General features: G+C 33.8%; 1 protein-coding gene across 3 annotated transcripts; it reads right to left on the bottom strand.

Annotated features, from left to right (window-relative positions):
• Positions 1-558: 558 nt before the first annotated feature.
• Positions 559-27,629, bottom strand: LOC144849527 (engulfment and cell motility protein 2-like). Of its 3 annotated transcripts, XR_013613982.1 has the most exons (21): positions 27,447-27,629; positions 21,585-21,727; positions 20,212-20,373; positions 18,497-18,666; positions 17,770-17,869; positions 17,501-17,673; positions 17,291-17,353; positions 15,952-16,033; positions 14,625-14,678; positions 13,959-14,075; positions 11,281-11,394; positions 10,841-10,945; positions 10,041-10,149; positions 9,590-9,726; positions 8,576-8,745; positions 7,335-7,447; positions 4,719-4,823; positions 4,322-4,395; positions 4,103-4,183; positions 2,858-3,161; positions 559-2,822 (listed from the first exon to the last, which is right to left on the bottom strand). XR_013613982.1 is itself a non-coding variant. In XM_078706461.1 (20 exons), exons 2-20 carry the CDS (start codon positions 21,696-21,698, stop codon positions 2,961-2,963), a joined length of 2,244 nt encoding a protein of 747 aa, XP_078562587.1. In that variant the 5' UTR covers positions 21,699-21,727; positions 27,447-27,629; the 3' UTR covers positions 559-2,960. The 3 variants fall into 3 exon arrangements, 2 of the variants coding, with proteins under 2 accessions (XP_078562587.1, XP_078562588.1); XM_078706461.1 differs by having other exon boundaries at positions 559-3,161; XM_078706462.1 differs by lacking the exon at positions 27,447-27,629 and adding an exon at positions 22,105-22,535 and having other exon boundaries at positions 559-3,161.

Genomic DNA, 27,629 nt, shown 5'->3' with positions numbered 1-27,629 from the left:
TGGGGATGCCTAAAGTTGGAGAAATTGTAGGGGCTAGTTACACAAATACATGACTGTAGGCTAGTTTGGGCATGGGGATGCCTAAAGTTGGAGAAATTATAGGGGCTAGTTACACAAATACATGACTGTAGGCTAGTTTGGGCATGGGGATGCCTAAAGTTGGAGAAATTATAGGGGCTAGTTACACAAATACATGACTGTAGGCTAGTTTGGGCATGGGGATGCCTAAAGTTGGAGAAATTGTAGGGGCTAGTTACACAAATACATGACTGTAGGCTAGTTTGGGCATGGGGATGCCTAAAGTTGGAGAAATTGTAGGGGCAGAAGCAGAATTTAAGAATACAGAACACCGCTAGACTACAGTAAGTGATAAATCAGTATCAACTGGATGGTCAAATTTAAAAAAAGATCATACAAACGTGTATACAGTATATGATGTATGATCTCATTATTTCTGCTGCCACAGTAACCAATTCCAAAAAACTTACATTTCAGCAATTGGTCTTCATCTTGAAAATATGTTACTCGTTAAACTGCCAATAAACTGATAACACTAGGTCTATCTAGATTTACTTTATTTTTCGAAAAAGTTACTGAAAACAAGATAAACAGAACAAAACTAAAATAATTAATATACCGTAAACACAAAACATAAAATAATTATTGAAATTATTATATAAAGGTACAAAAATACTTTACATACCAGTATTAAAAAAATATTAGTGTGCATTTGTGAATACAAGCATAAAATTAGCACCAATATTTAAAAATGTAGAAATGATTAACATGGTTAATATTTAAACAAATCAAAAAACTTCATTTTAATCCTTCTTTAAATGAAAAAAATATATATAAATATTATGTTATCACTACTGTTTAAATCGTCCCTTAATTAAACTTCTGCAATACACTGTTGTTTTTTTTAAAGTGGAAATACTCTGTAATTTAAGGTTATCAATATTGTAATCAATTCTAATTATTTATTGCGAAAAACCAATTACATACAAAACAACAGGAACTAAGAGAGTAGACAGGAACCTTTAACAAAGGTTTCTTACATTCAAAGTAACACCAATAAAATATAACAATTTCAATAAAGAAACTATATAGATAAATATAAAATACAAAAGATAACATTCATACAGTCCTTTCATCTTTTCCCCGCCTTGTTTTGAGCTAAGCCAATAAAAACAAACAAGAACATGACCAGGCTAACATCCGATGCTGTTGGAATAAAACTTTCTATTGAATGAATAAACAAAGATAATGGTTTGCTCAATATCAAACCATAAAAAACATTCTGTTTTTTTTAAAAACCCAAATACTATTAAACATTTTAAACATTAATTTATTTGTATTATTTATTCAATGCGTAGGTAGTTGGGTGGGGACAACATAGTGCATTACTGTTGAGTCAACTTCCAGAGAATAAAACAGGACACACAGACACTCACAATTGTTAAATTCATTAAAAAAAACTAAAAAAGAAATAATTTCAATTTTAGAAAACCAGTGCCAGAATCCAGAAAAGGTTAGTACAATATTGTCAATGCTTTTAAAAACAGCAGAAATATTTTACACAGACATTCACAAGTACAATGAAAACATATTTGTACACACAGAAAATCTGTGCTGCATCTTTAGATTCCTAAAACTACAGTATTATTATCATCATTAATATCATCATCTTTATTCTAAGGCCAAAAATAATGTTATATTGCCCAAACCCAAACTTGCCAAAATTTAAAGATGTATTGTCCCCCAAAAACATGAAAAATGAAGATTAATTAAATCAGACTTTAAATATAATGTTATTTTGTAGTTTTAATAAATTTAATCACTTTCGTAGAAAAGAAACAATGTTTTCACTTAGAAAAAGACAAAGTAAATGGTTAAATTCAACCAAAAACCTATTGGCTGGCAGCCAATTTGACTATTTTTTGCTTTAAATTACAATTTTTTCAGGTGAATACATTTGTTTTCAATCCAAATTTTGGTCAAAGTGGATAACTATTATGGGACATTAAAATGGCATATTCAACAAAAAAATGTTTATGAATTATGAAAATCTAGGGTTGCATTTTTTCTTACAATTAAAAACAATACAGCGTAGAGTCTAGTCCAGCGTTCCGCAAACTTTTTACTGCGTTCCCAAAATATGGTTCATGGGACAAAACCCTGGCCATAATTTGTAATGTACAATACCATTGACCAATGTAATGAAGCAAATATGAAATTCCACCACGTCAATTTTAGGAGTAATTTTTTTTTTCTTTTGAGGGTTAAAAATGAGTGAACATGACGACAAGCATAAATTTTCCTTTTATAATGTGCACAACATCATTTTCATTTGTCTGTTAACCCTTTCACTGCGCAGCATTAGTCCCACCTACGTGCGCAATATTATGTGCGAAAAAAAGTGATTTTAATAATAATTTTTCAACATTTGTATCTTTCCCAGGTAAGGTTGATTGAAAATTATTATAGGGGCAGGGGTTGGGTGTCATGTCAGTCAACCTAAAGATTCTACATTACATGATCACTAGTAATGCACATTACCAATGACCGAAATTCATGGATGAAACAAGGATGTCAGATTTTTACTAGAAATTGTGCATTTTTATAAAAACAAAGGCAAGAAACTTTAGCCGTGCATATTTTAGCATTTGATTTGTTTACTAAACATCATTGGTTTTTTTCTTCAATCGTTCAAGCCGCCTGCAGCTCATAGTTTACGGAAGGTCGGCATAGTCTACTTTAATCTACGTCATTTTCCTAAAAATAATCATTTTCTTATTCAACTACTGTCTACAACACCCAGCCTATTTTGAGATTTTGTAGTATTTTTTTTAGCAACAATTCATATTTATTCAAAACCAACTAAAAAAAATGACCACTTTTCAATAGATGATTTTTTAGGCTTGATTAATATTATTATGCAAGTATATTTAACTTATCTGTTATTCAAATCTGAAGTGAAAGTTAAGGTTGCTTGGGGGTGGAGGAATAATGGGCTGTTCAGTGGGAATGGTGATATTAGTTGTGTCCAGTAGTCTAAGTTTCATCTCCATGGTGAGTAGGGTTTCTAAGTCTGTCTGGGTTTGATGACTTGTCATTTCTTTACCAATTAAAGTATTGATGCCATCTATCCACAAATCAAACTGCAATAAAAGATGTAATGTAATGTATCACTGGCAGTATGAACATAAACATGTTTCTGATTTCACAGTATGCAATATCAGTTGCTCTACTTAAAGATGGGCTCCTGAAATAAAATTTATAATCTTTTACTTGTAATATTGTCTTTTCTGAGAGATGGAAAAATGAATGTGTATGCGTATTATGCAAGAACAAGGTTGTATAATAAAATTAAGCATCGGTAAAGGATAGGCAATTTCATGGGTCTAATTTTACATGAATTGAATTAAATAACTACAATAGAACCTTTCATTTGTGACACCCTATTCTGGGGCCACTTTATCGCGAAACAAGAGGCAATATGTTTACTGGCACCCCCTAATACAGGGACAGGGGGGGGGCACCTTTGAGTGTGCCAAATGGTTGATTCAACTCAAATAATAATATTCATTTAATATATCGCCATTAAATAATAATTAATAATATACTTTCTCTGGCTTGAAAATTTTCATTGGTGAAACATTGACTGGTCAAGTTTCAATTCTTCTCAATTTCCAGAGTCCAGATCAATTGGCATATTTGGTTTTTGGTTTTCTGGTAGTGTCCTTTAAATTCAGGGGACATCCCTATTAAGGGGACAATTTGTTGGGTCCAAAAGGTTTTCCCTTAATATGCGTTCTACTGCATACAGTAACATTTAATTTTTTATAAATATTTACTACATTTTAATGGTCTTTTTCCAGAAAAATTATCTCATTTTCAAAGGAAATTTTCAGAAAAAATATACAGCAGTTGAGGCAAATTTTTGAAATTCCACAATCATAAAAAACACAATTGAATTATTATGTTGGCATAAATGTTATTTTCCCTGCACCATGACTTGACAAGGCGATACAATGTCAGAAATATATTTATTGGATCCTCCTTAGACTTCAACATTTAAGCCAATATTGATTGTACTTACAGAAGGTTGGTTGATAAAAAAAAAGTCAAGCGAGTTATCAGGATCGTAGATAATTGAACAACATGTATTTACAGTAGTACCCTAAAAAAAAGGAAATGATGAACATAGAGTATTTTTTTCCAATAAATTGATTTGAACTAACACTAACTTGACTAAAGATAGAGTAACATGCCCATGAAATGTTTGAATTTCCTAGAAATCTAAATAAATCTTTCTTACCCTTCTATTCTTCAATTCCTTTGCAAAGTAACATTCTTTTCCAACATTTAAAGTTTGTATGTCGGCTACTAATACTGAAATGAAGCAAAGGTAATTTAAAAAACTATTTTTGGGGTCAAAATTTATATGATAAAATATGCTTTCACTCATTATTAGACTTTATTAAATAGTATTTATCGATTAATAAAGTCTAATAATCGACAAAAATTATAGAACCAAAGTTATTATTATAATATTATGAAAGTGTCAAATACGGTTCAGTGGTCTAATACCCACTAGAAGTCATGGGTTGGAATCCATTTGTTCCAGTTCCAAAATGAATTTGCATCATCTGCTTACTTGGTAATATTGTATAGGAATATATCTAGTAGATTAAAAATAACTTCAAGCTTTTTACTTTTGTTCTGAAGAGGATCATCAATGCTGGGAACGACACCATCTTCAGTGTCACCATACTGAAGTACCTTGTTGTTAGGGGAAAGACGACAGTACCAGAATTTACCTGAAATTAATTGTTTGTTACTTTTATACTTTTAAACCGATGTTTATTTTATTTTATAGAATACAAAATAATAATGCGTAGGGCTGACAGAGAGCTATCTAAGGTGACAATTTAGTCAAAATCTGTTTAGTAGTTTTGACAAAAAACAGAAAGACAGACAAATAAACCAAGGTGATTTTTATCAGCAATATGTAAACATGAGGATATAAGAGAACAAGAATAAGGTATCTTTACTTTTGTTGTACAAGTCAAGACTTTTAAAAAAATGGAAGTTAGGGAAAGGTTGAGTTATATATGTGTTATAGAAATAATCTTGCCTGAAAAAAAAACATTTTGTTTTGCTGTACTGTGCATAAAGAGCTGGGCCTAAATAGCGTACTCCCTGTTTGTTTTCAAAACACAGTATATAATAATGTTTTGCTGTTTGATTTTTGTGTGCTGTCCATATTTTTATATCATGTAATACAATACTTTTAGCTTTTCCTGCTTTTTCTATTATTTCATAACAAAATAAATAAAAATAAATGAATAAAAATGGTAAAAGCAACAAAAAGCAATTGAAAGGCAATAAGACAAAATAGAATTAAAGTAAAATTAAAACACGGCCATCGTTACAACACATTTTTGTTCACATAAATGTAAATTCCCCATCACCTGGTTCACAGGATTTGGATTTTTCCTTGAAGGCCCACCAAATACTAAATGACCCAAGTATATAAAACAAAAGTGGTCTACACTACCGTGCTACTAATCCAGTAGAGACCCTTCCGATAGGGGGAGGCATTCGTATATGCATATAAAAAGGTAAAACCTTGGTAAACAATTGTACGCTATTTCAGATTGAAACTCCAAGTAAAACAGATATTGATTGTGTAGTGCACTTAGACTTTAATTTATGGCGCTATAGAAACCTCACGTCATGAAAATGGAAGAAGTGCATGTGTACATTGTACCCGTTTATAGTTAAAACTGGTTAAATGTGTTAATCTGTAAGAATTGGGATAGGCCACAAATCTTCGGTGAGTTGCCATAGATTAATAATTACTGCTCATAATTAATATTATCTGTAGGCACTGTAGGCCTATGTATAATCTCTAGGCAGGCCAGCCGTACATGCCGGTCAGTTTCCTGTTGACAATGTGGGCTAGCGAGACGTATGATATTGTTATTAATCATTACACCTTTCGATTAGAATTAACGTTTGTGATATTACTATTAATGATATGTACCACAGTTATAAGTTGCATTTATACTAGCTTATCTAGACTGTTTATGTATAACATTCGTATATCGAATGCATGACTGCATAACTGTGCTGTGTGTCGATCAAGCATGTTCGCCATCTCGCCTCTGTCTGGTTGCCATGACATCAATCACTGAACTCAGTGTGAGAAAACTCAATGTAGTATATGTAAATCATTAGAATAACAAGTTCAGTGGAAATTAATCATTATTTAATAATCGTAATTCTATATCAGTCATGTTAATTATAACAATGCTTATATTAATGCTATATCATGGATACAGTTACACTGTTAAATAGTACTGTATTTCTAAAATGTATTATTATGTTCATTGTTTCAGTGAATCGTATTCCGTATTTCACTACACATTACTACAACAGTTATCAATACAATTGTTTGTTAATCGAACGTGTGTGTGATTGATTCCGTTGGTGGCACCCTTCGCTGATTCCTAATACTTTTTTTTTTGTCTTGTGTGAGTTCTTCTCACGTTTATTTAAATTCTCATTGATGAATATATTATATACATATAAGTACATTTGTGATAATTAAAAGTAAGTGTTTAAAGTAGTTAAAATACAGGTATATTTACATAATAAGATGCCAGAATTCAGTATTAACCATATTTTTTCTCATTTAAAATTTTAGATACGATGTTAATTAAAATGTAGAATAAAAAAATGGCGGTAAAATACATGATTAAAATTTTCTTGTTAAACTATCTTATTTGTGTTCTTAGTTGTGTTCGAGTAGAGAGGCTATAAACTCAGGGGAGGAAAATGTAGTATCCTCCCTTTTCACCAAGATAAGATGGATGGAATGAAAAAAGAGGAATGCAATAGATTGAAAGTTAGTTATTTAGAATGATAGCATGAAATGGTATATTTAATGAAAACCGTAAGGTTAGAGTCCATACACTGTGCAAGTCCAAGATGTGATTTTGGCTCTGTGTGTATGTGAGGCGCTTCATACCCGATGTCATCTTAGTACAACTACTACTTACAATTTGTATTTACGGTATAACATATTGCAAATATATAAAAATATATAGAAGTATATATATTGAACAAATACACATACCTATAGATTACATTGACATGTATACGATATAAAATATTGCAAATATAGAAAAATATATATATTAAACAAATGATTCTTAATGATTCCTAATACTTAATACAGATTGGCTAATCCTACTACATACATCATACATTCATGCAAGAAGACTACGAATACTATGTATGAAAAATAAAAATACAGATATTACCTGTGCTGCGCCCTCTAGCAATCTTTGGAAACTGCATTCCCTCTTTAAGGAAGTTAAGGCGTTGTCTTTTAATGACATCTAAGATTTCTGGTTTTATCTTTTCTCTTAATGCTCTGAAAATAAGAATAACTCAACTTTTATTTTGATATTTTAACAGTGAATAAAAAAGCGGTAAATCTATGCATGTGATGGTAACAGTGGTAAATTTATGCATGTAATGGTAAAAATGGTAAATTTGTAACTTAAAAACTGGTAATATCCGAGTACATGTTTATGTAGATTAAAATCATCGTACTGAATGTGATAGCACCATCACTCTTGATAAACGGTCTTTTTGCATGATTACATGGTCAAGGGATATAATCTGTATGATACCTGAACATGTAATACATTGTTCCTTATTCTTTTTATAACATACCTAAGTAGATTCTTGCCATTTGATTGCAGGATTGTGGGTGCAGATATTCAATAAATATCCTAGCTAGTAATTCATTTATCAATGTTCATCACCTTACAAGATAGATTATGTATACACATTTTTTATTTATTTCACAAGAATCCAACAGTGAGTACAAACTCGCCAATCACAGGATAGATAATTTATTTAAGTTATTATCCCTCTCAGACCTGTCAACCTTGAGAAATTTGGAAAATTGAGCTTTTGAGTGCCAAAGGCACAAACTTTGGCTGGGGCCAGAGGGACGCCAAAGGCTGTAGCTTTCGCTGCAGTAGAATCTAATCAATAATAGTCAGTTTTTTTTTTGTTTTTTTTTTCTGTTTATGCACTTTGCACTTTTAATATAATTATGATTCAATAACTTGTAAATCATAACTAATAAATTTCAAGTGCTTCAGTTCAGTAATAATATTATTCCATTAAGACAGTAAATTTTTTTTTTTTTTAAATTATAATAGTCAGTTTTGGTATCCATTATTATAATGTACATATTATCTATATAGGCCACATTGCCTAAAGACATTAAAATAAATAACTAAATAAAAAATCTTTGAACTGATTGAATGTCTTTTAGATGCTTAAAAACGAGTCTTTTTTTAATTCATTTTCTTATTCTAAATGTACACACAGTCAATCTCAAAATCCCTTTATTGTACCAAATTGAATTCATTTGTTTGTTCTGCTATCTTATTTACCAAGAGAACCAGCACTAACAGTATAAACAAAGAATAAATAATTAAAAAATGCTTTCTTGTATAAAAATGCTTTAAATTTAGTAACTTACACAACAGGTGGCGCTTGTGAGTCCCATTCTTCTTTTTTTGATCTCTCCACATTCCTAAGACGCAATATCTCATTGTAGCTGAGCTGTCCCAGGCGAGTCCTGAACTTGATCATAGACAATTGCTTTTCATTCAGGGCACGTTCAATCTGTTCCTTTACAACATCCATTACCTTAACAAATTTATAATTATCCATAATTAATTACATATTTCATAATAACACACCTAAATGGACTCCGATCATTTGTTGGACAATTGTAGGTCACATTGTCTGCAACAGTACACACTATTTAACAATCGTTAAATAGTACTTTTTTTCAATTTTTCGTGTACAAAATAAAAATAGCTTCTCGCGTATGAAAGAAACCAATGATCAATTACTGTGAAAAACCTTAGAAAAATCCAACAGCGGTTTTGTTTTGCATTAACTTGCAGCCACAATAACATACAGAAGTTGTACTAAATTTGACCAAAAAAGCACTTAAATTTGTTTCAGATCGTTTGTATGATTTCGAAAAATTAATGGGAACAATAATACAAGATGTGGAATCAGAAACAGAATTAGCCTAGATCAGTTTCAGTTGCCTCTTGACGTTGCGGATCAATTCCACTTGCATTTTGTCATCGAGTAAATGTTCGTTATGCCACCTTGTCAAGTGGACAAAATTGTGAAGGTGGTGTAAAAATGGAGTTTTCAACTAGGTTTAAATCTCTCGATTGCTTATAAAATTTGATGTTAATTCATCTATTAATGTACTCTGAGAATAGAATCATCAATTACTTGCATTTCTATGGCAATTCTACGCTGAGGTAAGAAGAGCAAGTGATTAATGAAAATACTACTCTAGAAGCATTATAACAGATATTGCTTTTTCTATGGGTGTAACGTAACATTCAATTTCTTTAATTTCCTTGCCGTCAAAACATACCAATCATATAAAATTGTTTTAATTCATAGTAAAATACTGTTTACAAACTATCTTTCCAAAATAAAAGTGTACATGGAGTTTAACTACCTTGTCAAAGTCCTGTAGAGTAGCTCTCATTTCTTTCCATGTCTTGTTTAACCGATGAACACATATGCAGAAGAATTCAAAGAAAGCATTGTCACAGGCAAAGAATAAGGGATAAAAATCCTGAGATGTTTCATCAGCTATAAAAATAAAAAAGTGCAGATTTTATTTAAAATATTTATTATCATCATCTTAACTGGAAACTGATGAAATTCTAACTAAGCCCTCTACGGACCTAATCTACCACTACTAGATAAATGTTTGTTACATGTAAAATTTTCATTTTTAATACCAGTTTGAGCCAATTTAGTCTGGCAAAACCTGCTTCTAGAGAACACTGTAATAAATATGCTATTATTTTTTTGCATAATATTATCATTAAATGACACTGAATGAATCATCTGAACAATAAAAAACATTTGGCTGGGCATAGTTTTTAAAAATAATAACTTACGCGTTTCTCCAACATTAAGTATTTCACAGCAAATTCTTGTGAGGGCGATTCCTGTGCGACCAAATGGGCATTCATGCTCAAGGCCACGGCTTGAATTCTCAAGAACATGCTAGTGTACACAAATAATAAAATGGCAATTCTTTCTGACTTTAAAATTTAGCTTTTTAAGATACAGATTACCCACAGCATTGTTGATATTCAGTAATTTATTATGGTAAATAATTATAAACATCATATAATGCTTGGCTTATTATCTTAACATACAGTACCATCCAGAAAACATGTGCCATATAGCCTTGCAGTTTTTCTGTGGACGAAATTCAGACAAAACGCGGTTAACAGGTAACGATAGGACAGCCGGGCCACATTCGCGAAGCATCCACCCTGTCTCCATCAACAGCATGATGTCATTGATGTGTTAATGGACCTCTCACAGAATATTGACAGGCGTTTTTTCCCAGAATATTTTCTGTGGACAGTATTTGTGCAAGGGTACATGTATTCTGGATGGTACTGTATATAAAAATATTGATTATTTTAATGCCAGAAAAGCAAGAAAAATAAACAGGCAAAAACAGATATCAGCTTGTAAAATGGCAATATGAGGTTAAAGAAAATTATTTTGCTTGTCAAATTAAATTTAATATATCAGGCCCTATATGAAATAAGGGCTATCTCTTTAGGCCATTAATACACCTATACTCATCTAAAGGGGTGAGACTTTTATCTATCTAATAAAAGTGGCAATAGATTTATCAAAAAAATGTTTAAGCACAAGGTCAGTCTAATAGAGTACTTACTCTTGTGTAGTCAGGTCTGTGTTGAGTTGCTATATAATGCATGCAATCCAATGCTAGAACTCCTGGTGGTGATTGTGTAAAATCTTGTGATGGATTTGCACAGTCCTAGATCAATTCACAAATATGGAAACAATTCAAGAACCAAATTATAACACTGTACAGAATATTTCAACTAAACACTAAACTAAAACTAACATTCCTATATGTTGCACAATTTTGTATACACTACAACAAAAAATATGAATACACAGAAGCATAATTAACTTTTTAGATACGTGTTAATAAACACACCTTGTGGAAAAAATCTGTTAGATTTTCTTAATTTAGTTTTTTATATTTTACGTAATTTTTTTCTGAAAATCACAAAATTCCAGTGGCATTAATTTTAACTTTCACTAGTTTGTCATTTATTCTTTAGTAACTTGTCTTTCTTTGTTTACCTGAAAGCCAAGTTTTCTGTAGTCAGCTGTATAATTTGCTTTCTTAGATTCTGTCTCATTAGAAAAAGCTATTCTACGTAGATCCATTAAATATTCTTTGTACTTAGAAAAATTCTGAAAATAAACAAATAATTTGAATCTATTTATTAGTATTATTATATCAAATCATATCATTTATTTCGCCAATTTACAAATACAGTACAAAATAAGACATAAAATAAGTACAAAAGTAAATCAATGAGGCAGGATCACCTAAAAGTTATACATAGAAACGCATATAAAAAACATGAATTCCTATAATATTAAGATAAAACGTTAAAATTCTGTAATTGCATTTATATTATGTTTCATGTTCTTGGAAGGTTTTACTTGACTTTGACGTGGTGACAGACCACAATCCTTTGGTGCCCATCCTTAACATGACAAGATCGTCAAGCTGCGACTACTTGTCTCGAATCCACGCAAAATTCACACATCTGCTAGAAGAAAAGTCGATCAGTTTTGACGACGTTACTGCTCCAAAGATTAGCGCTATCCGCTCTTACACGGATAACCCTGACTAAGCAACGAACTAGCTAAAGCTCTCCTGAGCCACCTCTTCAAGGAAGGAAGGACTGTCTCCTGCAGTCAAACTATTTCGCAAGCCTATTCAAGATTCTTTGCCTGTCCATCATCGTGCATTCGACTCACATTGCATAAAAGCCATGTCGGAAGCGGACAGAGATCTCACAAAAGAACAGAAATACGAGAAAGAAACTTTGATATTCACACCAAGCAATTAAGCGATATCCAAGTTGGACATCATGTCGCCATGTTCAACCACGACACTAAGTTGTTTGGCATTTACAGTGCTGTTGCTGAAGTCAATGGTCACTGCTACACAATCAGAACCCTAGGAGGAAGCATACTTGTGTAAACGTACATTTTGATCAATTTGCAGTACTCAACATTGCCCAAAGCGAAATTATAAACATCCACGAAAATTGTCTCTGTTTGTGTCCAGGCAAGTAATAAGATCTACTAAAATTCTGATATTAATCTGCTTGATATGCAGATGTCCTAACCATTAGACCACTGGGGCTTTCATGGTATTGTTCAAACTCGATTGGATAGCGACTCTTTAACACTATCAGTGTGGTACGGCAGAACAGCAGTAGTCCCTTAATTGTACGCACGTGCACCACAGATCAAATTGATACACCCTTGGTGTGGTACGGCGGAACAGCACTAGTCCCTTAACTGTACGCACATGCACCACAGATCAAATTGATACGCCCTTGGTGTGGTACGGCGGAACAGCACTAGTCCCTTAATTGTACGCACGTGCACCACAGATCAAATTGATACGCCCTTGGTGTGGTACGGCGGAACAGCACTAGTCCCTTAATTGTACGCACGTGCACCACAGATCAAATTGATACGCCCTTGGTGTGGTACGGCGGAACAGCACTAGTCCCTTAATTGTACAGACGTGCACTAGAGATCACATTGATACGCCCTCATCTTTTCAGTATTTTTATTCATGAGTCGGTATCTCTGAAGATTTTAGGACAGTGTAAGTCTGTCTATTGAGCTGACATTTTCTCCGACTGCACCAGTCTGAGCTGGTTGTTATGGTTGTTCATGTAGGTTTTTGTTGTGCCACTTCAGTGTATGTAATGCATCTACAGTGATATGATTTTGTTTCTGTATACAACCACCTGCTGTCCAAATCAAGTCGCTTTATTAGTTGTTTCTAGGTACAGAACCAATGTATCTTTTTATACCAGTGTACTACCACACACACACATGAAGATTTCCAGTATGTAGGATTGGTTTAGCAGCAAAACAAATCATATGGATTAGTATGTCTGCTTTTAAAAGCGCTCGAGATGAAGTGATTCTTTTTATCATTTAAAAATCAAGGATGTCGGTGCATATTTAAGCATTGTGGAATGTAGTATCTCTGTGGCATTAAAGGTGATAATACTTTGCTAAACTGGTTTTTGTAATCACTGGTATTTATTATATTTAAAGCAGCAACAGATTTAGGTAAGAGCGATATATTTCTGTATATAAATTTAGCTTGCAATGTCAGTGTCAAAGTCTGCTTTTTAGACACTTTGGTTCCAACAAAGACATCTGGAATGCATCCAATTTGTTTTATAAGCCAAAGAGCCAGCAAAAAAGGTGTTGTTAGCACAGGACCAGAAAAATTCTTCAAGAGTTGAACTCTAAGCAAATATATGAACTGGCCAGGATAATTCTTTCATTTGTTGGATTATAATTTATAGTGATTCCTAAATTTTTTGCTTCAGTGTGGACATCTAAATTAGGTGCACACACTGATAAGATGGAATTATAGGTAATGATCATAATGGTGATGACAAGAGTGATGATCACAATATAGTGATGAAAATGCTGATGGTGAAAAGGGTAGTGATGACAATGGTGATGGCAGTTGTTTAATATGATGTTTTCTAGATAAATTTATCATTTTGGTGTTATTGGACTATTTAAGTTTGTTTTGATGTAAAGTGCTTTGTCAAGTAAAAGCGCTGTATCAATCCGTTATTAGGATGATACGATGGATGATGACAATGGCCATGACAATGATAGCAGTGTTAAAAATATGAGATGATTGTAATAAGAAAATGATTGATAATAATGATAATTATAACAAAACAATCTATAATTACTTCACTGTTTGCACTAAGTTTGGTATTCATCTTTCTCTCTAAAAGGTTAAAGTTCAACTGTTGGAATACATACAACTGGTGCAGCATGTCTGACCCTGTAGGATTTTTCTGTACAACCTGCAAAAATACAATTTTTTTTATTACAATTCACAATAATGACAAATCTTAGCATTCGACAGTTTTTTAACCAACGATACTTGCATACTCTACCTGTCAGTTTTATTTAGGTGTGTAAAATTTGTTTGCAAAAGGAATATCACTACTTGTATGATACTTTCAACAAACAATGAGCACTCCTCAGAATGCAGGCATGTTGTCTTGTAAAGCAGAGGTTCACATCATGTTAAAAGGCCCAACATTACATTTTTTTTAGAAATACAGTATGTTTATATTTTGGCTATTTTTGTAATATTTTCGGCAAGTGAGGTAGCACTAATTAATTATTTAGCCTATGAAAATACAGAATGGATATATTAAGTTTTTGTAATGTCACCAATACAGGTATATCAATTTTTCTGAAAATCAATAGACATGGTATGTTGGTATAGCCATTTTTAAAAAGAATTATCATGCAAACAAACTTACAAAGGTAAGTAATACACTTAGCAAAAAGCTCGCAAAGCTTTTCAGCGAGTAAAAAATAAATAAGTAATAAATTAAACTTACTTCTAGAATAGCAACTCTAACTTCCTTTGAAGCTAAAGCATCATCAAAAAATGCCTGATAAGAAAAAAAATATAGTGTAATAGTATGAGAATAACTTTATTTATATTGTTTAAGATTCGCATGGCAAAATTAATGTTTCAGTTTATATACATTTTGCGGTAAACCACATACATGGTTCTGAAAAGATTTCTCACTTCTAAGGACGATCGAAGCATATGGATCGAAAGTCGAGAAACTCTGTACATGAGGTACCTCAAACTTTATATAAACATTTATTTATATCTTTTAATGATTAAATATTGTTATACCTCTCAAAGCAATACATTATCAATCATTAAGTCCTTAAAAAGGGGTTTGTATGCTGCCAAGTTTAAAGAATTTTAAATAGAGGTTTCAGGCAGTAAAAAATGAATGCTAGATATGTCAACAAACAATTGTTACAGAAGTGAAATTAGAAATAAAACAACTTGGGAGACCAAAGCTTTCTGTTTTGGCCTAAATAAGAACAGTATCCATATTACAATAAGATAGATCTACTACTGTACAGCACAAAGCAAACTTTTTTGACAAAAATAATGTTTGCAGCCTAAATTGGAACGAATCATCCCAACCGACTGGTATGAACCACCCAGGGCTGAACAGTTTCTGGACTGAAAGTTGCGAATTCATTAGTGCCCTTCATCATTAGCTAGGATCTACATAGAAATAGGAAGTAGTCGACATCTAGAAGATTTAGGGATAGCCTGGCCCCTATGCAATAAGCTAACCTGTCCAACCTATTGTAGGCCTAGGCGAGTCTAGCTAGGTTATGCTGTCAATAACTTTCATCCTCGATATCTTATTAAATCTACCCTATGTCCTTCAAATCCCATAACAAAATTTAAATTGCCCCACGAGGGATAAATTAAGAATTTTGAATTTAGTTGTTCCCATTATTTAATCAAAATCATACAAACGATCTAAAGCTAATATAAATGCTTTTTTGGTCTAAATTAGTACTATATCTTAATTCGTTTATTTAATATATTCTCCACACATAACGAATATTAACAAGTTCGATAATAATTAAAAACATAGAATGTGTGGAAGGAAGCCTAAAATAGGTTAAATAGTGTGTACTATTGCATACCATGTGACCACAAATCGTCCAATGAAATGACAAGAATTTATCTAGGTGTTATATAACAAATAATATGAAAGCCCATTCACAATTTTTCATTTTTTACAAAAAGAAAAGTACCCATGATTTTTTCCACATATAATGACATTTTGAAGAGATCTGAAAAACAATGACCACAAGAGGTCAAGAAAATCATAAAATAATCACCTTTTTGTTGTCTTCTGGAGCATGAAGACAAAGAGCATTAATTAATGCAATACAACTTGTCTTGATCTCCTGACTCCCAGTACTGAAAATAAATAAAATCATTTGATCAGATGATGACTTTTGGTCAAAAAAGTAGTACTGTACAATATTTATTTCCAGAAAAAAGCTTATTAAAAGTTGTTTTTTTTTAAATTTTCATCCAGGTAAGAACTCTTTAATTTTATATACAAATGATAAGAATACGTTCACACAAACAGCGTTTAAAACTGGCGTGCATGGGCCTAAGCCAGTAGTAAGGTAATTTACAGTTTAAAATGTCAAATGCTCACACATACAGCGTTTAAGACTGGTGTGCATGGGCCTAAGCAAGTAGTAAGGTAATTCACAGCTTAAAGTGCCAAATGCTCACACATACAGCTTTTAAGACTGGTGTGCATGGGCCTAAGTAAGTAGTAAGGTAATTCACAGTTTAAAATATCAAATGTTCACACAAACAGCTTTTAAGACTCATGGTGTGCATGGGCCTAAGCAAGTAGTAAGGTAATTCACAGTTTAAAATGTCAAATGCTCACACATACAGCGTTAGTTATATTAATGAACGACGAATTTCATTTTTTAATCAAATGCTCATTTTATTCAGATTTACGTTATGATTGGTATAGCAATGTTAGAGAGAGAGCTATTTATTGTGATTATTTAAATGAAAATGACAAATTCATTTTTCTTATGGGTGCGCATTATTTTGATATTATTTTGCTTGTTATCAATTATGTTAACTCCGCCTTTTTAGGAGACATAATTGTTTATGAAAGCTCTGATGTTGTTTATTTGTTTGTTTTGTTGCTTACCTTCTTGATGTTATATTTTATCAAATTTGTTTTGATGTATTATTAAAAAATTATATTAATGAATAGCGTTTAATTTAACTTTTACATTTACATACAAGTAGGGTCCCTAAATAAATTTAATACATTTTACACAGTCATGAATCAGTCAGAACTTTTTTTAGCTATTGCTTACTTTTCTTTCACTCTAAACAATTCATTTTTTCAGATCTAAGAGTAGAGATCAGCTAAATAGTTGTTTTTATCACCAAGCAAATTTACAATACTGTACATCAACAAAAACATGAATTGGTATATCTTGAAACAAGGTCAAAATTATCTGTGGCATTGTTAAAATAATAATGTAGCTGTTGTACATACTTCTGAGAATGTTGCATAGTGAGTGGAGCTAATCTATGCAAAGGCGTGAGTTTCGCAAGGCTTACGCTAGGTTTAGGTATGTGTGAAGAAAGAAAATTTTAGAGAAAAACCTTATTTCTAGTACTTCAACTTACTTTAAGTGAGGTATAATATCCTTAAATGTGATCTCATCTGCAACCGTTGAATACAAATCTGGGCTATAAACAAAAACAATATGAAAGTAAAAACTAATAATATAGATATTATAGATATAATTACCATAGTGATATGGGTATATTCCAACCCTATGTGTTATCTTAAATTATTATTTGTGATATAGCTAATGCCAATTGTACTGTACATACCAGTTATTTACAATAGCTTCCAGTAATGATAATGATTTGTGTGTAATAACATCATTGATAACCTTCTTAGCAATGGCAGCATCCTCTGCATTCTTTATTACCACCGGGTCCATAGATTTAGGAGCAAGGCTACTTTCTTTAGGATCTGGACTCTCCTTAGCACAGTTGGCAACCTAAAAAAAAGTTAGATGGTGGTGGATGCAAATAAATATGAGAAAGTAGTGGGAACTTCACAGTAATCTCAGTACAAGAAGCTTAGAAATACTTACTCTTTTAACAAAGACAGCAGTGAGCAAATCCCAGGAGACAATGCTATGGTCCATTAGCTCCAAGAATGCAGACAATGCACATCCTAGACTCTCACCCCGTCTAATGGTCAAAACCAAAATGAGGAGTATGTGAGTTATAAGTCTGTATATTCATAATATATTTACTACTTTGTTGATTTTTATTATTGAGATTGAGAACACCAGCAGACAAGTTGCAAAAAGGTACAATTTAGGTTCATAATCTAGTTTATGAATTTTTCAATACGGTTCTGAGGGGTATGTAAAATAAAAATGTTACTGATACAAATAATGAATGTCCATAAGTTGGATCATGATGGTGAGTTGAAAGGTTGACTGTGTTAAATATAATATCCAACGAATGAACCATTCTCTCCATTGATTGATTTCAAACATGGATCAGTTAACAACCTTGCATGGCAGAAAATGTTTACAAAAAGGTGAACATACATTAGAACCAATAATTATCACAATTAGATATCAATTTTCCGTTCAGAGGAATACAGAACCAGTTTCAATATTGGTATGGTACTCTTGACATAAAATCAGGTTCAGATGATTGTTTTAAATTTTCAATGTGGCAAAATTATTTTCTATTGTTTATTTATTCTCAGCTTTAATGATTTCAAACTCATCAACTCAATGCTAGTTTGTTTTTTCCTAACTATTCTCTGTGACTAGTGAAGCCACTAAATGAATCAAGACATACTCTTCTCCTCCTTCTACAAGTCCAAGAAGGAGACCACTGCCCTTCTTTGCTATGAATTCTGTGGCAAAGGCTACATCACTTGAGGCTATTGTAAGCTTTTTTAATGCCTGATGTCGCTCCTCCTGGTCTGAAGACCGCAATGTGTTGAAAAGATCCAACGCAGCCTTGTGCTGTAAATATACAACTTGGTTATGACTCAAAAGAAATTTCAAAATATTTATACCTAATATTTTAAAATGTTTATCAAAGAAAACTCAACAATAAAACTTTGATTTTGTAAAAACAAAAACAAAGGTTTGTTTTTCACTTATTAAACAATGCATGAATTGATTATAATGGACCGATATTAATGTTTTCTATTCTCTTGATTCAATACCTAGATTTGTTGGGTTTATCAAAAATATCGGGAAAGAGTTGACTTGAATATCGGAAAAGTTAGGTCTGAAAATACAGTAAATTTTAAAGGTGATGCGACATAAAGTGTTATCATTGCACTGTGTTTTTATGCAAGCCTTTTGAAAAGTTCATGTACAGGCCTACTTGTATTCTGCAAAACCAAACGTTACGGAAAAACCCAAGGTCAGGTTTAGTAGATTGCACTGTAGCTCAGCAGACAACTGAACAAGGCTGTAGATAACCATAACGAGAACATTAAAGCAATATTTCACCCGTGTTTGAAATGATGGATGACTGTGGCGGTGTAAATGTGTATGTTTATTTTACCACCTAGGAAGTTGTTCAGGATCAGGATCGTGATTGTGATAGATACGGATGGGGATATCTCAGAGACTAGGCGAAAGGGACTGCTCATAAATGTTATACCCTTTATTGTTATTATTACTAATATGAGTGCAAGTTGTGAATGTTATTTTATCTATTAATTAACTGTGTATGCACCACATACTATATGCATAAAAATTGCAAAAGCTATAGCCAGTGGAGCAGTAGCCTTCAACAATGAAGTTTTCTCCTAACAGGATGAAGAAGAGGCTATGAATATGGATTTGAGGATGACCGCTTTTTCCCAATGTACTAACCCAGCCTTCCGTAAACTTTTGATTTTGCGGCCTAAAATCCAGTTCCTGGGGCCAAGCCACGGCCAACCACCCAGCTGGACAAACGTAATGAAGCTACAGTAATAGAAGAGATACTTCAGCCCCACCATGATTGGGGCTGAGGGATGAACATTTTAGGTATATGGACAGGTCCCCGTAAAAGGCATTGAAAATTTGTTTTTTGAATGTAAAAATTGCACTGATGATCCACCAAAAAAAATTAAGCATTGTCCAGGGTCCTATTTTTTTTGGGGACCCCATGTGAAAGATAGCCGAACTACTTCCTAAATATAACTAAACCTAACTCCCTAAATAATCTCTCTCTCACTATAAAGTAAAAGAATTAGTAGCTCATGGGAGTCGAACCCCATACATCGACATGTAAAGTCCATAGCCTCATCCACTCGACTACACAGACGGCTCGACAGAAATTGTTTGCATTAGCGAATTGTAGTTAGCTCAATTTTTACGTCACACCTTATGGATATGACTAATGGATTCATGTTTATTTCGTGACGAGGGGTCTCCAACTTACGCACGAAAAGAAATATCGCATCCAGGGTTTCCCCTTTACAACGCACACGACAAGTGTCATGAATGTGTCACTGAACACATGTTTTCTATTTAGATCTTGATTAATAATTAACACATTAAACTTACTGGGGAATCTGTGAGTTTGAGAATTGTTCCCTTCTTCAGTTCATGCCTGTTTTTCTCTGTAACATAGATGAATGCATCTTGGTATTGTAAGCTGTACTCTGCATGGTTGGATAGTGACCAGTCTTCACATAGTCTCATGATTATGTTCCTCAAAGGTTTGTCCTATATAGAAAAAATATTAATGAAATATCGATGTAGAGTAGTTGACCATCATTAATGTTAATTATTAATTTTATAATTAATTTTAAAGCCTTCTTCGTTCTGCCTTATTATAATGTACAGTTACTATCATTATCCACGTTATACTGCAGCCTAGAGTAATCTTTGCTAACTAAGCCTTTGAGAAGCTAAAGCCTAAATGACCTATCACTTGAACTATCAATTATTATAGATTTATCATACACTCTTTCAATGAGGTAAATCGTGTGCTACACTCACGCTAAGGTCAAAATTGATTTAGCAAAACTGGTGAAAGGTCGCAGATTTTTCTTCGCCAAATTGGAAATTCTTTAGCAAATTTTTAAAAACTATGAAAATGGCCAAATTGGTAAATACATATTAAATGTGTACGTTGTTGTGTAGTGTTGTTTTTATCTTCTTTTCATTAAAAATTTGTGATTAAAACATCAATAAAATATGACTGTAAGAACGTTAGGCCTAGTATCTACTATATTGTATGCTCACGATAACCAGTCACCACGACTGAGTCGCATGTGGTGTAAAGTTTTTCACTTTGTGTTCATGTTTATTGTCAATCAATATAAAATAATGAATACATTTTTTGTTTGTGTGTTTTATTAGCTTCTTTTCCATCTTAGTCACAAAAACATTAACACATTACAATCGCACAAGGAATGTCCACCGCTTGTTATTTGCGAAAACCAGTATTCATGCGCAGTTTGTTTGTTTGTTTGTAATGATAATTACTGCGCATGATGAAAGAATAGCGATTCTGAAAAGAAACTCTTGTTAGCCGAGTGTGTACAGTTACAGATAACGCAGTACAGTAATATGTAGTGCTCCGTTTTAATTTACTTGATCAATGACACGGAAAAATGTGTGTAACGTCACGCAATGTTATTTCTGGGTCAGTTGTCGGCGGCTATGTTGTGATTTACAGAAAATTTTATTTAGCGCCATGCCAAGACAAAAAAATTTCTTTTACGTCAGTTTTGCTAAGGATATCATTTTTTTTCCTGCGAGTCGTCAACTCCAATTGCCATTTGCGAAGACGCAAATGGCTAGCGTGAACGTAGGTGTGGTAAACAATGCGGGAGGGCTGGAGGATAGGGACAGTGCTATTGGTGTACAAGCATAATTGTGCTTGTTTGTTGCAAGCCTGCAAGCAAATCAAAGTGTTTATACTACTGTACCTGTTCAAAAACAACTAATTGAGCATTCTGCCCCTTCATTGTGACCGCAAGTCTCACTGTATTATCATCAAGAACGCGTCCTCTGTAATCCGTACCCGTCATTATCACAGCCATGATTACTGATTATCTGACAGGCTATGTGACTGAAATATAAAAAAAAACAATGCATAGGATTAGTACTGTATTTAACATTTCTTATCAATCGTGGTCAAGTTAATTCTTTTCTATTACAGTAGGTCTTTTCTTTGGTGTTTATTTCTCTATCATGCCAACCTAAAAAAAAATGTTCCAGTGTGAATTTTATTCCTGTTAAAGATCATCATTGGAAAAAAAATTACACGCACCTAAAGCCTTGTCTACACCATCAAACTTTATGTGAAAAAAAAATTTGATGTGCACATATATGGATATGATGATGTCATATCACTACCATATTTAAGGATATCACTACCATATTTGGGCACAGCACACTTTTTTTGTCAAACTAGTGTGATAGTCTAGACAGAGCTTAAGAAATTACCATGTGTTCTTTTTTCAGGAAGAGGCGATGGGCGAGGAGAGCCGATCTGAACAAACAAAGATCATTGGAAAAACAATTCCGTTCCGTGTACATGCACCCTCTGGTAAGAAATTACCCTGTGCGTTCCTCCATTGTGTAGTCCATTATGTGGAAAGAGGGGTGTACACTTTTAGTACCAAAGATAAACATGCGCCACTTACATCAATAATCCAGCTATCATCGGAAATTTCATATTTTTTAGGGGGATGATGCCCTAATTTTCAATGCAAAACACCATAATGTTTTATATGTATTTGCTGTAATATTGATTTAGAGACGTAGTTTTCTCAGATTTTTCAAAACAAATATTATTATTTGAATTTGCCAAGGCCGGCATTGTAATGACCTTGATTATGCAAAACATATTTTTTTAAATCTTCTTTTGTACAGGAACCATTATCCTATAGAGGAATGTAAATCTTAAATTTAGTTAACATGCATCTTTACAGTATATTCTTCGGCATAGTCTTATTTCAAACTTTCTGAAGATAGTCCGTGACTTTTAGTGACTAAAAGAGTGTTGGGCTACTAAAGATTTTATTTTTTTACCTCAGTCCAAACCATGGTGAGGCTGATGTCTCTTCCACCAAGTCCATCAATCCCAAAACACAGAAACTAAGTACTAGTAGTAATTCCAAAGTAACGGAGGTTATTTTTTTGTATTAGTTTTTTAATTTTCAGATAAACTGTGGACACGTACAATATAGTTTATAATCATTTAGTCTCCTATCAATTAAATTCTTTGACATGACTATATTGATGTGTAAACCGATTAAAACATGGTCGGTGCAAGTGCTTTTTAAGTCAAAGTTACCATGTAGTAATTTGTGCAGATTTTGCTCATCCACGGTCTAGAGTAGCACCAAAACAAATGTACTGTAAGTAAAATTAAATGTAATTAAAATTGTGATATGTAGAATGGTTTGAGAGCACAATGCAACACTGTATGGAAAATATGTTATACTGTATAAAACATTTTGATTATGGATTGTTAACAATTGCTTCTCTGGTCAAATAAGGGTGGAGATTTTGAAAATAACTTTACTAACTAAACAGTATTCATGGGTACGTCTCACCACTTATACTTGGCGAAAAACATTTTGGAAATGATGGCCTATGGCATTGTTTTATAATTTTCTTTGATTTAGAAAAAAGGCAAAATAAATGAAAAAAAAAATAAAAAGCATTAGGTGTTGGTGTCACAAGATTAGTTGTTCTAGAGGGATAGTTGACTTAGAGCCTGTTCACACGTGTGGTGTATGCCTTGCGTAGCCTACGCCTTGCGTGTGAACTTGGCAGTGGCATTATCAACGCAACTCACTACGCCACATCCGTGGCGTTATTAACGACAGCTACATACCCCATCTTAACTAATGCCACGGACCTAACTCCAGCGATGCTTGAATTATTTTGACCTTATTTCAAGATATTTACCAATTAATTCTTGTTTTTTACTGTATGTATTGTGAATTTTATTGCTGATATAAACAAGCTATTCAGCTGCTCTTTGATCTAAAAGCGCATGAATTGTTTAGGGTGAAATAAAGTAAAAATGGCCAAAAGCAGGGCTTTTTTCAGGAAAGAATTTATTTAGAAATCAAGCGCTGACTATATTTAAAGAAATGGTTAAAAAAAACCCCAAAAGATGGTCATTGAGACAGTGTAAAATCTAAAAAGGAACCATAAACGATAATTGGACCTCTACGTTATAACTCAAAATAATCGCAAAATAAGCCCTCTATGTTAAATTTTTCGCCAAATTGAGTATGACTTTCCTGTACTACCTCAACCATAAAATACAAATAAACATAGGCTAATTATACTCAAATTAATTAAATAAAGTGTAGTCCTAGGCTATTTTTCCTTCAAATAGGCAAGTTAATTTGAAAATAAAGTTTTTCTGAATATTTTTTATGGATGAGAAATAGCTACGTATGCATGAGACATTAAAAAGTCGGCACTCATACGCGAGACTCGCACATTATCAGTGAGAGTTGGCAGGTGTACTCTTAGGAGATAGTTGTCCTGGTAACGGGACGATTCGGCCCTGAGACGATTCGGCCCGGGACGATTCGGCCCTGGGACGATTCGGCCCGGGACTATTCGGCCCGGGGCGATTCGGCCCTGAGACGATTCGGCACACTTAAATATATCGGCTTTGATATGCATTTCATAAGCATAAAATAAGATTTTTCCCCAAACTTTATTTCCAGAGAGACTATGGGGTAGTACTACTAGGGATAAAGATGCAATAAAGCAAACATTTTGAAAACATTGTCGAAAATGATCAATTTTTAGTCACGCGAACGATGTAAACAAGTTACGCCCTCTGTTGGCCGCTTGGCGAATGCACGAAATAAACAAGGTTTTCGAAGTAATAAATTGAATATAAAATTACGTTTTTTTTGTAATTTATTATATATATTATATCAAAATTGTCAATATCAATAAAATACGGATTGTTAAACACCTTTAAAAACTTGATAAATACCCAAAAAAATGAATATGAATTTGGTCTAAATTGAGACGTTTCGGCCCACAAAGTGGGCCGAATCGTCCCACCAAAAGTGGGCCGAATAGTCCCGGGCCGAATCGTCTCAGGGCCGAATCGTCCCTGAACCGTTGTCCTAGGGGAGGGGGGGGGATGATTGTCCGGGGTAGGCTAGTTGTCCAGGGGAAGGCTAGTTGTCCAGGGGAATGCTAGTTGGAGGGTATTCCGCTCCCTGACCTCCGAAATCCCCCCCCCCCCGCCTGTTACGCCACTGCACACACAGCAATTTTTATAAAAATTTGAAAATAAAACATCATGGCAAATTAAAAATAAAACACCACGGCTATTACTTGTTTACTTGATTCCCAGGATTATCCTGGGTATAGAAGCCAAGCATACAGTGCTTATAGGGGGATCCAGTCAAGTCGCCCCATCGCAAAGTCGCCTCATACAAAGTCGCCCAATACAAAGTCGCCCCATCGCAAAGTCGCCCCAAAACAAAGTCGCCCCGGCACAGTCGCCCCATCGCAAAGTCGCCCCATTACAAAGTCGCCCCAACGCAAAGTCGCCCCATCGCAAAGTCGCCCACGGTTTTATTTCGGTATGATTATGAAGCGCCGCCGCTAGTAGTACGCTGTAGTCGGTTGCGTTTGATATCGATTGCGTTGTTACTTTGGTAGCGCTAAATGTCGTATACATTATAATGTTTATCCTATTATATACATAATTTGTGTTTTAATTTTTATTTTACAGGTTTTAATGGAGTGATGTGCTTTTTAAAAATCATTAAAGAAATAGTCCCTTGTTTGAAAGTTCTAAAAAGATTATCCCTGATTTATAGTTTCAAAAATGTTAATTTAATATGATTTTAAAATTAGTTACCAGAGCCACAATTACGAATCTTTCTTCAACCTACGCATGGATACCAGCTCATTTTTAGGATAATATAATAAATGTATAAATGTGTAGTAGGCCTTCGTATAGATTTACAGTAGTTAAAACAATAACAGTGTTGAAGACAATGAGTGTTATAGACTACTTATTGATCATTTTGCATTTATTGACAAGTTATGTGTCTTAATTATATAATGACTTTTCAAAATAAAGAAAAAAAAAAAAAAATTCATCGCCGATATGATTGTTTTACATGCAGGTATTTTAGTAAAATTTAAAACGCTACATTTTGACCATGGAAAAACCATCGTACAGTATCGTGTGCGTGTTTTTTAAAAAGGGGAATCCCCGACGGTCAGCAGAAAGACGTAGCAGCTGTGAGGAAACAGATACCAGAAGGCGCAGCTCCGATTGGTTTCAGAGAATGTTTCAGATGGCGAGTCGCCTTTTATTCAACAGCACAATGATCATTTTACTGAAGAAATTTTTTTCAACCCTTTTGGTTATAGATTCTAATTATCATGCCTAATAAATATCCTCATATCGGGTGTTTATTTAATTTTAAATTAAACAAGACAGTGAAGAGGCACGGAATAATACGTACACGGACGTATGGCGAATACACACACGCACGTAATCATTTACGACATATAGTGGTGATATGATGCAATTTTATAATGGATATAATGATGGGATTGTCTTTCCAGGCTTAGAATCAATGTTCATTGTAATACTATGTATATAATAGTAAACTGAATGTTTATAAATAAATTACGTAATTTGTTGCATATAAAATAAAAGACACAGACGCAGCCTACGTTTCCTATAAAATATTTCACATTTAAATAATTATGTACTGTTAAATGACATTATGCTGGATAATACTATAATCTTAAACTATGTTTACAAATTGTCATTTTTTAAGGCACACATCTTTCTCATCATACTGACCTGTAAAATAAAAACAAAAATCAATTATTAATATACGCCTAATAATAATAATAAATATTCATCGACCAAAGTAAAAATAATCTAGATCGTATAACATCATTTTATCGCGACCAAAATTAAACGCGACCGATTTCGAACGCGACTGATATCATCGTAAAACTCCGGCGGGGTTTCCCCATCTTCAGATGGTGCGTTGTAGTGCGACAACGGCGGAGTAATTACGGGGGATTCCCTCTGTCTGGTAAGCTAGCACGTTAGTGCGACCGCGGAGTGATTAGTCGGGGTTTCCTCTCTGATGATGGGGGTGCGTGCCGATCGTGTAACCCGAGACTACATGGCGGGGCTTCCCTTTTTATGCATACACGTTCCGTGTTATTTTGTGTATCATTGCGACATTTTACAACGTTTTGGGGCGACTTTGCGATAGGGCGACTTTGTGATGGGGCGACTTTGCGATGGGGCGACTTTGCGTTGGGGCGACTTTGCGATGGGGCGACTTTGCGATGGGGCGACTGTGTCGGGGCGACTTTGTTTTGGGGCGACTTTGCGATGGGGCGACTGTGTAAGGGGCGACTTTGTATGGGGCGACTTTGCGATGGGGCGACTTGACTAGCATCCCTTATAGGCCCCTCGATGAAAATAATGTTTTAACATACGGCGCAAATTTTAGTGGGTGGTCAGCCCAACGTTTCAAAATACGAGCAGTATTAACTAACTAGTAAGTAATGGTAGGCCTAGCCCCTACGACAAAATATAGGCTTAGGCCCCTAGGCTAAGTTAACATCAAAATCTGAAATCGATGTTGCTCCCCTAGGCCTATGCCTAATATTATCAGTTAGGCCTAGCCTAGGCCTAGGCAATAAATACATTAATTTTCGAATAATAACGATAGCAGGCCTACTAGGCTAGGGCTAGCCTACTAAGTACTAGGCCTAAGGCTAGGCTCGGCATATAGCCTACCACTCACTTATTTTTAGGATGTAATCTTGAAACTGAAAGGTGTGTTTCTCGCTCTCTTCTTACCCTGCGGCCTATTCTTTTTTCATCATAACAAAGATATTTTAAATTTGGGCTAGGCTAGGCTCAAAATAATATTAATTTATGATATTTCTTTTTGATAGCCTAGAGATCGTGCTGCAGACTGTCTGCC

The sequence above is a fragment of the Antedon bifida genome, chromosome 8 (genome assembly GCF_963402885.1).
Source record: "Antedon bifida chromosome 8, ecAntBifi1.1, whole genome shotgun sequence".
NCBI lineage: Eukaryota > Metazoa > Echinodermata > Crinoidea > Comatulida > Antedonidae > Antedon > Antedon bifida.
Note: the sequence above shows the minus strand (reverse complement) of the source record. Positions and strands in the feature narration are given on the sequence as shown.